Source organism: Echeneis naucrates, chromosome 20 (genome assembly GCF_900963305.1).
Source record: "Echeneis naucrates chromosome 20, fEcheNa1.1, whole genome shotgun sequence".
Lineage (NCBI taxonomy): Eukaryota > Metazoa > Chordata > Actinopteri > Carangiformes > Echeneidae > Echeneis > Echeneis naucrates.
In genome coordinates, this window is record NC_042530.1 from 15,850,135 (window position 1) to 15,865,982 (window position 15,848).

General features: G+C 41.0%; 1 protein-coding gene across 1 annotated transcript in view; it reads right to left on the minus strand.

Moving 5' to 3' along the window:
• The window catches only part of LOC115061381 (partitioning defective 3 homolog), a 344,220-nt gene that overhangs the window by 69,787 nt on the left and 258,585 nt on the right, over positions 1–15,848 (minus strand). The window contains exon 21 of the mRNA XM_029529689.1: positions 14,599–14,892. Within this exon, the coding sequence (XP_029385549.1) occupies positions 14,599–14,892 (294 nt within the window). The remainder of the gene's footprint in view (positions 1–14,598; positions 14,893–15,848) is intronic.

The window sequence follows — 15,848 nt, forward strand, 5'->3', positions numbered from 1 at the left end:
CAGCTCACCCAACCCCCAACCCACAGCCCTGCGGCAGCATGGGACAGCAAGAGGCCTTCGCTGCTTTCTGCATGAATATTAAGCGTGGGATTTGTGTCGCGGGTTTGAAATTGGAAATCACAAGTTTGACTAATCAGCTTTGGACGTTCCACATTTGAGTTTTGTGTATGTGTATCTGGCTGTACGCGTGCATCTCTTTGCTTGTCTCCAGTGGCAACAGAGATTCCCGACACACACATGCTCAAATTCACACACCCAACCTCACCACCTCCACCCCTGATCCTGCTGCAAGTCAGAATGCTTATTCACTGGCTTGGTGCGGCCAAATACAACCCCGGCACACATACCCAGATACACACTCACTGAATCACACTGGAACCCTCCACTGTATTCATTCCCACCCACCTCTCATTTAAAAAGGAACCCAGAAATAGCCCAAGAGGCTATTAGAAAAAATATAGCCGGAGGAGGAGGAAGCTGTAGGGGTTTACAGGCCAAAGCCATTCAAGGGTACACTCCAGCATCTCCCTCACTCTCTTATTCCATCTCCCCCCCGTCATCCATCCTACTCCCTCGCTCTCTCTGCCTCTCTTTGTTCTGATGAATCACTGCTTTAGTGAATATGCTCATTATAGCTTGATGGCTGAGACTTGTTCAGTATCCTTGGTATTGGTGGAAAATGGGGAAAAAAGACAGAGAGCGAGAGATGGGAAATGAGGATGTGGGTGCGACAGAAAATAAGGAGAAAAAGAAAAAGAATGAATGCCACCAGATAAAGGTGCATTAATGACACAAAAAAAAAGTTAGTGAGACTAAATTCATTAATATCTCAAAATTGAGATCGGATCAAACAGAGAAGATTACATGACCTGGAAAGTTATGTCATATTAGTATTATTACTAGTATTCCACCTATGCAAAACCACATTTAAAAAGTCTTGAGCTTCAGGCCAGGAGCTGTTGCTTTCAATTCATGACATGTAAGAGAAGGAAATTACAGAGAACATTCAGTATGGCAATAATGTCAAATTGATCTCATTTTATGCTCTTACCTAATGTGGAGTCATTTTTTAGAATGTTTATAGATTTTCAAATGTTGAGTGTCTGTAATGTATCTTGCTGCAAACCTTATATAAGAGTTAAATGTCTTCCACACTAACCTGAATGTGCCTCCCGGTAGCAATGTGCCATGATAAAAAGCCACGCAAAGAGCTACTTAAGGAATTACTTCATGTGCTGCAGTTGGTGACGAAATCTGTAACCCGTTAATCTCACAGTTTATGACCTCACAGGACTGAAAGACTGATTTTGTGGCCCTAATATATGCACCTCACTATATCCATGACTCAGGCTCTGCTGCAAAATAGATGTCTGTTGAGATTTACTGTCATTATGTAGACACAGCGAGACAAAAGGCAGAACAACAGTTTATCCATCTTCTTACAACAGAAACGCTTTCTTCCATAGGGGAAAATTTAAGATTGTGAAACTGCTCACGTAGCATGCATGCAAGAGGGAAAATGGAGGCAACCGTGAAGTTGTTGTATATTCTCTAACCAGCTCTGTGTCAAGCAAGGTGTCGTCATCTGCTGTATGCACTATGTGAAAAAAGATAATGACTGAAATTTATGGGATTCTGATTTTAAAATCTCTGCATAGGTCAGATGTAATCAGAGTAATAATGGATAAACCTGAGACTGATTTAATAAAAAGTGGTCTAAACCGAAGAGCAGAGGCTGAAATATAGTCCTGTGTATAGGTCATGCTCCTATACAAGTTATTTGAGCCTCCCTCTATGCATTCTTTGGAATTACACATCCCAAGTTTAGAACACAAGCTTTCTATTAAGGAAAAAGGTTCATGCACAACATATCGAGAGACATTCATTTCTGGTTTGACATGTTGAGTAGTATTCATGAGTGTGAAAATAAAATGTGATCAAATGTTGCCTGTGATGAGAGAACTGGCAAACAAATATCAAGCTCATCTCTTTCATCGAGCTCGAGCTTGAATCGAGCTTGAATGAAAATCAGTGGTTGTCTAGAGCGTATGACACATATGTACAACATCTGGAACACTTCAGAGACCTGTTTGGTCATCAGGAATGTTAAACCAGATGTATGGAGGAAAAAGTTGCACTACAGCTTTTCTTATCCTTAAAATCACTAGAACAATAAGTACAAATCTGCCATATTCACAACCCAGTTAGAAGCTTCCCTCATAGCTGAAGTCAATTAGTCAGGTACCCTCACTTCTGGTCTCACTGGGATGGTTCTTTTTTCCAGCTGACCTTGACCTTTTACCTCTGTGGAGGGGAGAAACATAAATACCATAATTACACATTTAAGAAAATATTTCAGGACATTATATCAACACACCAGGAAATACTTCTATTAATGTAATGCTCCAGCAGTTTTTTCTGCCAGTCGATTACTCATTTTGAAGTCAGAACAATGTGTCAACCCTGCGATACAGCTGACCTGCCGGTTTGCGAGGTGCAGCTTTGACGACTCCAGCTTATAATTTCTCCGTCTTGGATGTTTTAACCAGAAGAAACCATACTTTGAGTAAAAAGTGAAGATAAGGTGGAGATCTGAAGGTCAGATCAGACCTGCTCTGTACTCTGTCTTGAATGTGTGGTACAGTCCGTCAGTCACACAGTAGCCACACCCTGATGCATACCCTGCTTTATGGTTTGTTTTCCTCTACTCAGAATACTGATTTAGAAAAGAAAGTTGTGTTGCATTGCAGAGGACTTAAAACTGGAGACTGACAACATAAAAGCAAGAGTAAGAATTTTCCCACATACTTCAATTCATTCAGACTTCTTTTTACAACCAGCCCCCTGATGGTCATTAGATAGAATGCAGGTTTAAGGCTCTAAGGCTGGCTTCATTTTTCAAAATCAGAGTATATACATTTTTATATACAGCAAGTGGACACAATTCCAGGCCTGCAATTAACCACTTTACTCCATTCATACAATGCAATCATCTCTCATACTGCTGTGATACACTATCAGTTTTTCAATTATTCCATTTATTTAAGTACAAACACAACTACAATACTCAGCCCTAAATATAAAACCATAGTTGACTTGAGAGGCTTTACTGCCTCTTCATTTCTTACTGTCAAGCCAAAAGCTGAACCTCAACTTCCCACAAAGGGTCATAAAACTAATGTAGATTTTAATTGACATCCTTGACTGCCACTAAAACATGGCCATTATCTTGGGTAGCACTGAGTGCAGGTCAGCCTGGTGGTGAGCCTTTAATGATGGCCATATCACTGTAGGATGGGTATTATTTTTATGTGTAATCAGCATAGAAGATGAGTGTTTCTGAGACGACATCTCTCACTACTACGCTTGGAGACATTCAGCTATAGACACTGTTAAACTAGAGGATGGAGAAATGGAAGGAGCCAACGGCCACACTAGTGTCTTCAGATGGTAATGGCCAACAGTAAAAGAGGTACTGCACTCAGATAGGCACACAGAGATCTGAAAAATGTCCATTTTGAGCCACTTCAATTCATATTTTTGAAAGTGTACTGCTCCTTGAGTTGCTGGTAAGTACCAGCATTGCCAAAGAGGATTTTTATAGTGTGGCTCAAGACAGGAGAAGAACAGGAGAGAGCAAGTCAGTAAGTAAAGCCAGTTACTGACTAGTTACTTGCTAGGGCCTTGCGTGGCAAGGCCCTAGCAAACCAACTCATTTGGGCTGACAACAATTAAATGCTTTTCTCATTAATGTCTCTCTCATTCATTTATTGTGGCATAAATAAGCCAGCAATCACAGTGAGCACAGTGTAACCTGAATGATACTTGTGTAAATTCCTTGAATGCAGCTGCTTTTCTTTGAAAGATCACTAGAGATGACATCATGTGCCCATTACAACACCGGCAAGGCCGTGTGCTCCCATTACGCCATTGCAAGAGACTAAGAGCATTTTTACTGACATGCTGATGGCATTAGAAATGCCTGGTGGCCCTAATTGGGTTTTATTAGCTCTTGCAATGAGCTCCAACAGGTCTGGCTCAGGTGACCTGACAAATAACTTGTCTCATTTTGCTAGAGGGGCCTTGAAGCTGAGTCATGGCAACAACCAGAGTGTGTTTTAAATTGAAACCTATTGTGAAGCCCTGGGGCTTTCCTTGGTGTGTTCTGGTCTAGATTTGTTCTACGTATGTGGATTGATGGTGTAAAAAGTTAGGAAATGAGCTGTATGACCTTAGGTGGTACATTCTACTGACACACATCGCTATCTAACTGTCAAGTAAAAAAAAAAAAAAAAAGCTTGGTGTCATGGTGTCAAAAAAATAACAGGCCGCAGCTGAAAGAAACAAGTACAACACCAATTCATGCACATAGCTTCATTAACTTTTTAAATTAGAATGGACCGCCATTGTATAAGGAACAAATTACTTTTCCAGTTGAGCTGTGAAAGACCTAGATTTTTCCAAGGCAAATGAAAAAATGTGACCAAAACTTTTAAAAGACTTTACACACGAACATCAGAAAAAAAGAAAAAAGAAAAAAAAGTTGTTGATGGTGTTCACTATTTCAGCAATTCCTTATGAGTCAATCTCAAATATTGGAAGGAGGCTTAAGACAGATGGAATGTGTCACTGGTTGGTCTCGTGGATTTGGGATGTATTCACCCATTCAGCTCTCTGTAATTACAAAGGCTCTCGCTGAGATCCGATTTGCCGTTGGGAGCTTGTTCAAGGAACAGGGATTGGAACGACAATGGCGTAGTCTGACAAAGGAATATGGATACTGCTCTTAAAATAGAGAGAACTAATACTACTCTGTGTTGAGAGCAGGATCGCTGGCTCAGATGTGGGCAAGGTAAATTTAATTATGTGCCTTGTACACACTGGCTGGCTTTCGATTAGAATGGACTAACTTCTTGATACAGTTGTACCCCAGCGGCCACTTGGAAAATGCTGCTCATCACACAGTGTGGTTACAGATGCAGGGGCCACTGGATAATGCTAAATCTCCAGGCCTTAATCTTTCCCGTTAAGTGGCCTTGTTCCTTTATAACAGCGTATATAAGTGGGATTCATCCCTCTTTTCTTTGGTTGCAAGAGATTGCTGTTCGACAATACACTTGCAGACCCAAAATTGAACCAATGAATTAACTCTATAGCTGCCAATAGCAGATATTTTGTGACATATTTCAAAATTGTTACTTTTAAAAGATAAAAGGAAAAAAAATCCCCAACAACATGACATAATACTGGAACCACAATCACCCAGAAAAAAATGCAGATAAGAAGTTTCTAGTGAGAGATCTGCAGACTGGCAAACTGCTTCATGGTTGGTAGTCCCTGGTTGGTCTTTACTAAGCATTCCACTCTGGATGCAGGCAAAGAAGTGAAGCTCCAGAATGAATGAAAGAATTGAGGAGCTTTATTTCTCGATCACCTGATACATTGAGAAAAATCATGCTTACTAGTGTAATAGCACCCTTCTTCTACCAATACCATGTTAACAATTATTAAGTTGAAGGTTACAGTATTCTGTCCAGTAAATCTTTTGTAGTTTTGTGTAGAATAAGATCAAATTTGGCTTTTTCCCTGCTTTTCTGTGTTATTTCAGCACAAACAAAATAAATAAAATTGTGAAGATTTTCTGGGAGAAGTAGTGCATTATCTGTATAATGCTACCACTGTTTCTGGCCCTGACTGCATAAGACTGTGACCTTCATTTCGTCGACCTTAATGACTATAATTTTAAAAGTTTTCAGTTCTTTGTGATTGCCTGCACATATTTCTTGGCTGAAGTACTTACAAGCGAAGTTAGCTACATATATTGTTCTACATTCGTTTTTAACAAGATGTCCGTGTTTGAGGATTGGTCTCTCTGGTGGTCTATGCAGATGTAGAAAAGCCTTTAAACTACTTTCCTATGTGAACTTTCATCCTCTCTTCATCATTAACTTGTTATCATTTTCATTTAAATGAAGGCTAATGATGACTTGTTACAACAACAAGGATTGATCTTATCCTTTCTTTTGATCGTCACTGTTATGCAAAGTTATTTAATATTTCTTTTGATCAGGCACAACTGCTGTGTTCTATTCCATTACATTTTTCATTGTGGTTATATTTCAGGTCTTTTTTTTCTTTTCTAGTCTGTGCTCTCCTGTCTTCCACAAGTTATATTTATAGTGTGAAGGGGAGCCGTAAAGACTCCCTTGTGGCTCGACTAGCTTTCACTTTACCGTAAACAATAACTTCTCTGGCCTCACTTCACTGCCTAGCAGACATCTGTGCAAAGAAGGAAAAATGCAGCAGTGAGCATCCCATCCCAACACACTGAGGCTACTCTCTTGTGTTTTCATGTGTTTACATTCACCATGACTGAAGAAAAAGATGAAAGCGAGTTGAGGAGGATGGAGAAGTGTGAGAGTCATCTGCTTATCGATATGGTTTATGGTGCAAACTCACGCTCTGCAGCCACCTGCCTCTCAATCAATTTCCTGACCTGATATATTTCTTATGTGCCAGTATGAGAGCTGGGATAAAAGCAGTGATGCTACATTAGTGCAGAGGACCTGTGATTAATTTATAAAATTGAGTTATCTATCATGTGAAGTCTCTCGCAGAAGAACCTGGCATTCATGTAACAGACATGCCACGGTATGCTGTTCCATCAGGGTGGGTTTCTCTGCAACTGAATTTAGAGAAAATTTTATTCAACATTTTTGAACAGTGTGCTCTCTGTGTGATTCCTCACAATTAGTGGTTGTGATATTAAAAAATAAATAAATAAATAAATAAATAAAGAATCATCAAATTCATTATAAATTGTTGACAAAAAGTTGCAATGACCAAAAAAACTGCAGGCAATGGCAGCCTTCAGAAGAGCCGAGACAGGGAGAGTGGGGGGAGGATTAACTATATCTATATGCAGCTGCTGATTGCCAGGAATGAGATACCCTCTGGTACTGATCAACAGATGAGGCAACGGCAGCCCTCACTCACATTCACCCCCCACCTCCACCCATGTCCAATTCTGTGTGCTGGGGCCTTCTTGCCCTAAATGCCATGCTCCCCTCCTTTCATCTTCTTGTGAAAATTCATTAAGTACTGTATGCTTGTCTGCCAGGCTTCCAATTTGAACAACGTTGTTAAAATACGTAATGTACGTGCAACCCTAATCAACTTGATCCACTTGATGTAGAGTTGAAAGCTAGATGGGCCTATATTTCTCACACTCTTGCTCTCTCACAATCTGCTTTGAGGCTGTTTGCTTTCTTAAATGAACGTAATGGTACAAACGGAGGATAAATTGCCTTCTTGTGCTCCATCTCATCACATCTATCCCACAGGGGCCTCTCTGAAGCGTGAGGGTAAAAAAAAAAAACAGACCAAGAAAATAATTCACTTGCTTTGCCTGGGAGATACACATTGCTATCCGCTCAGATAAGGCTGATGTGCATTTGCTGCATTAGGCCTCATGCACTGTTGTGAAGGGCAAAAGTCTGTGCACAAATGTATGTGTGTGTCAGACTTGGTCCTTCATTTTGAACCCTATCTGAAGGGATTTACATGAGGCTTTTCCAGAGCTCCGGTGGGGGCAGAAACACCATCTACAAAACAGGTACAGAGGATGTCCTGCAGACCCCAGCATCAACAGCTGAGCCGAGGATTCACATTGAGTCATTCATCAGACCGCCAGCTCTCTACATCGGTGTCGCTTCTTGTTTGGCTTGGTGTCCTATAGTTGGTGGGTGAAAGAAATGGAAACCCCAGACAAAACAACCTGGAATAACAGATACCGCAGGCGGAATAAAATGGAATTAGTATACTCCAAATGTAATTGTCACATTAAAGCAAACTGTTCCTTGATGGTAGAAATATCACTTTTAGTCTCTTGGGAACAACAAGACGTCATTAGAGACAGACGAGCTGTTATTAAAGTCTTAATGCAGATGCAGAGCTTGTAAAAATTTCATTTGTTCCCAGAGGAATTATTGAAAGGAAGGATTTAATCAAAATTACAGATGTTGCAGTCAGAAAATGTTGTTAATCTCACTTTGATTGCATCCAAATGAAAATATGGACAATAAAAATCAGAGAGACTGATTGTTGATTACAGAGTTAATTACAGGCGCCAAAGAAGAGACGGAGAACAATAAAAAAGTGCTTATTTCAGATTGGCCCTGTGATCATCTGATTAAGGTGGAACATTGGTACTTATAAGAACTGAATCTCTATCAGCATTACTTTAATGGAGTTATCAGGTGGTCCATTCAAACATTTGTTCATTCATCTTCTATCACTTGGGGGGGTGGTTGGAGCTGCAGAAAGGCCACAGGGCGGCAACTGTACCCACAAATTTCTTGTTGTGGGGCAACAGTGTAACCACTATACCGCCATTCTGTCCCATTCAAACAAAACAGCACAAAAAAGAACCAAATGATTGCATATACCGAAAGGAATAGAGCTTTTACTGTATGTTTTCTGAGCCATTTAAACAATACAAGGACAATGAAAATCAATACAAAATGTATGCTTCTAACCGATGATGATAACAATGAAGAGGATAAAAGCTCTATCAGCCCGTCGCTCATTGCATATTAACAGTTTCCAGCTCACAAGACAACATCAGGTGGCAAGCCAGCAAGAGTGTGGGGAGACATTCTCTCAAACTTTATCCCAAAATGAAAAGTCTGACCTTTTATCAGCACAGGAAAATGCATTAGCTTCCTCATAATCCAATTTCAAAACCATGCAAAGTGGAGGTTTTGACTGAATTTTACTGTGGAGGGAGAAAGTTGGGGGGGACACCCCGTTGATTGTTTCTTGGGGATCTTTGCGTTCTCGCTTCTTCCTGCTCTCAGCCTGCCAGGCTTTTTGGAGCTGCTGAGTTACAGAGGACTTCAAGGGCTTTGCACTGCTGAGCTCTGTGAGCTCCATATCTCCCCCTGCTCCTCTTTCCCCCCCTTGCTCTCCCCACCACCTCTTCCTCTCTGTGTCTCTGACTCTTTCTCATGCCCATACTCTGAGGAGCTTTAGAAACTCGACTGGGTAATGGGAGCAGCAGTCAATCAAATTGCAGTTTCAAAGGTGATGCTTTGTTTCACGCTTGCTTCCCACAAATCCCATCGAGCCTGGCACCTGTCAGATTGTCGCTCTGAAACGCAGCATCCACCGCCAGTCACCCACACCCCACGGTTCCTGGGAAGATGGAGGGGTTGACTTGTCAGCTGCCTGTCAAGAAATAAGGTCATTCCATTTTGCTAGGTCTACCATTTTTAATAAGGTGAAAACAACAGAAAGAAAACACTGAGTTCATATGTTTATGTCTAACTCACTTTCATGTAAACTTTGGGAGAGAGTAGAATTCATGCTATACTTTTTAAAGGGAAAAATTATATTTACGTTTGATGTTAAGAAAAACGAACATGAATAAATCCTAGATTTCCATTGGAGCCCTTCAGTTTTACTGAGTCTGACAGCATTGTCAAAACACCAGTGGTGCTGCCAGCACTAATAATGGGGAGGTTGCTCATAAATTGTCAAATGAGTTCTTGTTGTACCAGTATCTCTTTGAGGAATAGTAAAACCTGATACAGCAGAATGGACAGGATCACAGCTGCCCACAGCAACAAGGGGCCCTCATATTTCCAGGGGGTTTATAAGCTCAGGTCTGACTCATTTCAGTTTTACAGTCACAGAGACCTCCCCATTAGGGCTGCATTATCAAAGGTCTATTACACAGAGAGGCGTATACCCAGGCTATTTATCCAGCTGCAGCCTCTTCATATGAACTGTAGTGGATAAACAAAAGCACAGCTTTGAAACACTTGGTGAGCCAAGGCTGAATGCTTTTATTACGACATAAAATGAACACACATTCGCATAAACAAGTCAGGCAAGAGAACAAGATGCAAAACTACATTGTAGTTATTGGCAATTTTGACCCCAACTCCTCTAAAAGGGAACACCTCCCCACAGCAACTGAAGGGCCTCTAAGTGTCTATAATTAGTTGACTGGATCGAAAAAAATTTTTTTCTCATATCTGAGTAAAATGTTGCGTTCTAATGACAGTGCTGAGGTGGTACAGTAAACAAACAGATGGGAACCCAGACTCAAGGGTGCACTAGCACTGTTTGATGTCTTTCCAGCTATGCTAATGTTTGACTAGGTGCCTTTTAGATGAAAGACACTGATTAGCTCAGATGTAGTCATCCCCCAGCACACTTGTTGCCTCTGTGTGGCATTTGGTGTATTTTTCCCAGCAAACGGCAAAAACTAAAGGAGGGCTATCAGCTTATTCAAGTCAATTTACTACAATTTGCTTGGTCCCTGGAGACAATTTGACAAGAGATTTGTGCTGGTATGCTGTGCTTCGATAAGTCATGTGATAATCAAGAGATGGACTTCACCATGGCAATATTCCCACATATGACATTATTTACAATCTCTAGGAATCGGTGGAAGGTAGCCAACTACAGCCAACTACTGCTTTTTACGTTTACATGTATTTCACAGCAATAATTTCAAAAAAGTCGGGATGCTGTGCAAAATGTGAATTTTATTCACAATAGAACATAAACAACATATCATATGTTGAAAGACATTTCATGGAAAAAGTTAGCTCATTTTGAATATGATGGCAGCAACACATCTCAAAAAAGTTGGAACAGGGCAATGCTGACTATTGTGTTGCATCCCCTTTGTCTTTAACAAATGTCTGTAAACATCTGGGAAGTGAGGAGACTAGTTATTGGACTTTTAGAAGAGGAATGTTGTCCCATTCTTGTCTGATGCAAGATTCTAGCTGCTCAACAGTCCTGGGACTATGCTGTTGGATTTTTTCCTTTCATGATGCCCCAAATGTTTTCTATTGGTGAAAGGTCTGGACTGCAGGCAGGCCAGTTCAGTACCCAGACTCTTCTCCTCCGAAGCCATGCTGTTTTGATGGATGCAGTTTTTGGTTTAGCATTTTCTTGCAGAAATATCCAAGGTCTTCCCTGAAAGAGACGATGAGATGGGAGCATATGTTGCTCTCAAACCTCTATGTACTTTTCAGCATTGATGGCTCCTTTCCAGATGTGTAAGCTGCCCATGTCAAAGGCACTAATGCAACCCCATACCATCAGAGGTGAAGGTTTTTGAACTGTCCGCTGATAACAAGCTGGATGGTCCCGCTTGTCTTTAGTCTGCAGAACGCAGAATCCATGGTTTCCACAAAGAATTTAAAATTTTGATTAATCTGACCACAGATTTTTGCCTCAGATAATTTTAAAAGCGCTTTGGCCTCGCGAAGACAACAACATTTCTAGATTGTGTTCACATCTGGCTCCTTCTTTGCATGATACACCATTAACTGTGTGGATTGCACACAGAACTGTGTTCACTGGCAGTAATTCCTGGAAGTGTTCCTGAGCCCATGCAGTGATCAGTAATGTCCAATAGAGAATCACGGCTGTTTTTAATGCAGTGCTGCCTCAGGGCCCGAAGATCACGAGACTCCAGTTTTGACCTTTGGCCTTGTCCCGCACAGATATTCCACCTGATTTCCTGACTCTTTAGATAACATAACTACAGTCTAAATATATTGAAAGTCTTAGACACAGTGAATCTCTGAACATCATTATATCTAAGATACATCTAGGTTCTGCCACTCTGAAATGCTACTTTTATACCTAGTCATGCTACTGACCTGTTACCAATGAACTAGGTTTAATTAAGTTTCAACATCTGATATGTTGTTTATAAGATTTGCAAATCATTGCTTTTTGTTTTTATTTATATATTGCACAGCGTCCCAGCTTTTTTGGAAATGGGGTTATAAATATACATCAAAAAACAAAAAGGTGACATGAAATTTATTGGATCCAAAACGTCTCTGAATGGTTGTAAATTCTGTCCCTACACACTGCTGTTTAAATTGTGTTGTTTGAATTCATTCTAGCTAATGACCATGGGACTTAACTCTAACAGATTATAACTTGAACATTTCTGTGAAGTAGAATCCTTAATCCGTTCCTTTGATTAGAGTGCCTGTCTCTCGGGTCAACCCTAAACTAGAGGTACCAGTATCCAGCTCAGAGTTAAATGCTGCTTATTCCTCCTTTTCGTGTTGATGACTGACTGACAGTCAGGATTCTGCAGCCTTCCCTGAGCAAGCCCATCTATTTCCTTTGCTTGAACCTTCAAACAGGAGGTTTGTGTTATCTCTCTCTGGGTTAAGTAGAGGCAGCGGGATGAAAAAAATAAACCAGACTAAGCCTCACTGGATTTCCATGTGGCAAAACAAAAGTTCTGAGACCAGTTTTTCTGTTTTGGTACATGAACAGTCAGACAAGATTGAAAATATTGTTATTCTCTCACTTTATACTATGAAAGTTCCATTAAGTTTAATTTAGAAATGCAAATCACTGTTTATATTTGTTATGAAAGTGACAGGAGTCTTAAATCTGAATGTCTTTCAAGCTCCTTTCTGCAAATCGTAAATAGAAAGCCTCTGAGCTAAATAAGAACCAGTGCATATTATTATATCTCAAAGACAGCAAGACAAATATTAGAGACATACAGCCGAGCTGGCATACACAAGATATGCAAAGCAGAGAGAGAGAGGTGCAAAACAAAAAAGCAGTGTTAAACACGGAGTGCATATTTCAAATCAAATAACTACACTTGCAACAGCTAATCCTGTCCCTGAAAGTAAAACTCCATACGGCGCTATCAATACTGGTGGCTCAGAAAAAATAAACATAAGCTTGTATGTATTATTAACATGCAACACTGAGCATTCTCTATTGAAATAAACCCAAGAAGGTGAGAACCCACTATGTCCAAGAAACAGTTGGGGGGTTTATATATATATATATGTGTGTGTGTGTGTGTGTGTGTGTGTGTGTCAGAGAAACGCTCATAAATAGCATGATGTGGCTGTTTTCCAATAAAAGACATTGTGCAAATTTGTGCAACCAAAACTATTTGAAAATGTAATTTAAAAAGTTTAATCAAAGTACTAAAGCAACTGTTCACAATAACCTAATTACTCTGCTGTTAGCAGTAGCTATTAATATTCACTCGAAGGCCAAGTTTTCTCTACTGTATCCCTGCACAGAGCATATTGATATTTTCAGTGAACAATCAATAGCACCATGTCTATCACTGACCAACATCTTAGAGTCTTGCGATTGAACACCAATCAGGCATCACTTTGCCTTCTTTTTTTAACCGCCTGCCAGCCTTATCAATGCCAATGTCTTGTGTTAGAAGTGGGATAGTTTGCAGGAGATAGTTATGACGCAGGAGGCCTATCCTGAGGAAACATGTGAAGTCAACCTTCACTTTAGACGTATGGATCGGTGGTCTTCAATAACCCTGCGAAGTATTGGCATATGGATTTGGCCAGCTGGGGGAGAGGCCAGAGAAAGCTGTCATATCTACTCTGGTTGTCATGGGAGGGAGTTGACATTCTTTAAAAGCAAACAAACACCCTTACGATGGCACTCTGTCTTGATCACACACAGTAAATGATTCATACACTCCACCCTGTGCTTAATCTGGGCAATGGAAGGTCAGGAGGCCCCAAGTGACAGCTGTCAATCACAGAAAGTAGTATTATCGGATCCATTAATAATGGCCAGAAAGGTTACGGGGAACGGGGGAACAAAGGGGATAGTGATCTGCTGACGTCTTGCTGCTGGATATGAACCCCAGGAAACATGTGACCCTTATAACACATTAAGCTATTAAACCTAAAAATATGAAAGAATAAAATCCTGGGTTTTTGAAACCAAGACTTGCAGCCTGTTATCAACACAACAACACACAAGACAACGGTACTTTATCTCATTCTGAGTCTTAACAGCATAGGCTTGTTGCTGTTTGAAGATTTCCACTGGAAGATACATGTTCCCAGATTTGCTGATGGCTAGACTGATTTAGGTTTGGTGGAGTTTTTTTTAGACTTTGTAGAGGCTGGAAAATGCGCATTTTTTTCCAGTCAAAGTCTGTAATAGTGTATTCTGTCTTTTGGGGGTCAACAAGCACGCTCAGTGGAAACACGTTAGAAAGTGAAGTCACTTGAACTCACAGTTTAAGAAACCATGATCCCTTTTCCATCACTGTTTACTAAAGCTGGAAAGGTGAATAAACAAATAAAAACATACAAGATGATTTCCAAGCGCTGCATGGTATTGTCATTACGTCAAAAATTCGTGCTGACATGGAGGTTATGAGCGATACAACCCTCCAGCAACAAGAAACTGAACTCAGATGCAGCGTGACTCAGAGAAAAAGGTGTGTGAGAAGCTGGGGAGGATTACTTGTGGATCCAAAGATAAAGACAAAAAGGTCACTACCTGATATTACATTCTAAAAGATGGAGAATTACTGATGGGCTCTGTGGATACAGCCTGCCGAACTTGTGGAAGATGGCAGTGATAACCCTGTGTAAGATTCTTTGTTTTTCTGTATAGCAAGATGTGACACATATGGCACATAAAAATGAACAAAAAAAATTAACATAACTGGGAGTTTTTTTTAGTTGAGGTGTAAATGAACTAAATGTACTTGGAGAAATTGATCCTGGACTATATTCCTTTGTCACTTCCTACCTGTCCGGAGCTGCAGGGCGTCCATTGCGAGGTTTGTTGACCTGGGCATACAGAGCTTCCAGGGGTGGACTGTTGTCTGGAAAGCTGATGGGAAGGTAAGGGCTCTGGGGACTCTGAGGGAGATGGTAGTGGTGGCTGCTGCTGTTGCTGTCTACTGACGAGTCAAGTGATCCAATGCCAGCGTAGGTGTGCTCTTCATCTGTGCTGAAGGTGCGGCTGACCACATCTTGGATCTCAGCATATTCTCTCTCCTTTGCCTGCCTCTCTCGCAGTTCCTGTGCCTTAGCTTGGATTCTGTGAAAAACACATTGAAGAGAAAAATGTTTGCTTTTTCTCCCTCAAAATCGCTGGATGAGTCAGAAATATTGCTAACTGTTTTCTCTACATATTTGGGCAAGCTATCTGAGCTATTATGTTCACTAATGTTATCATTAAATAAAAAATGTAATGTTAACTTTGATTTTTGCTCCACCTCTGCTGGTGGAAACATTATTTTTGTCTCAGTTTCCAGGGTGAAATGGGCTCAATGAATAAATGTACCTGGTAGAGCAACAAGTAGTAGTAAATGTACGAGGCAACATAGGTGATGTTATTAAATACAGGCAGCCATACTAAAGTATGTCTTAAAGTAGCCGTTAGAGGACCAACAAGAGTGGGCTGACCGCATCCCACCATTTTTCTAACAAGAGTAGGAGGGAGGCAGACAGTGCAACCTCTTCTTCCTCCAATCCCCCTCCTTCCTCTGCCTCCATGCCGTTCCTCTCCCTAGGACCACTTCCACACAACAGAGCCTTTCACAGGACTTTTCCTGTCTTGGAGAAAGGTTCCATGTGAATGCCCATCTTTCCGCAGCTAACAAGACTCAGGCATGGTGTTGCATGGGAGCAGCCAGTGGTGGCAATGTCGGATCGAGGGGGGGGACATTTGGGAGTGGAGGGGAAGGGGTGAGGACAGGCGGTGGGCAGTGGGAGGGTTGACCCCTCAATGTGGCGCTCCTGGCAGGAGTCACCAGACTGCTCACTGGTTCCAGATGTTTTATTAGAGTTGTAGGATAACACACTTCTTGCACACATACATACAAGGACACTACCTCCCACTGGTGCAAGACTTCCCTATTACCTCAGGTCATAAGTGACCTCTGACCCCCTCACTGCTGCTACTTGCAGATGACTGACAGCTTTAGAACTGAGAGAAAATCCCCCAAGCCTAACATTCTCTCTTGTGTCTGTGTATTTTAATAACAGTAATCA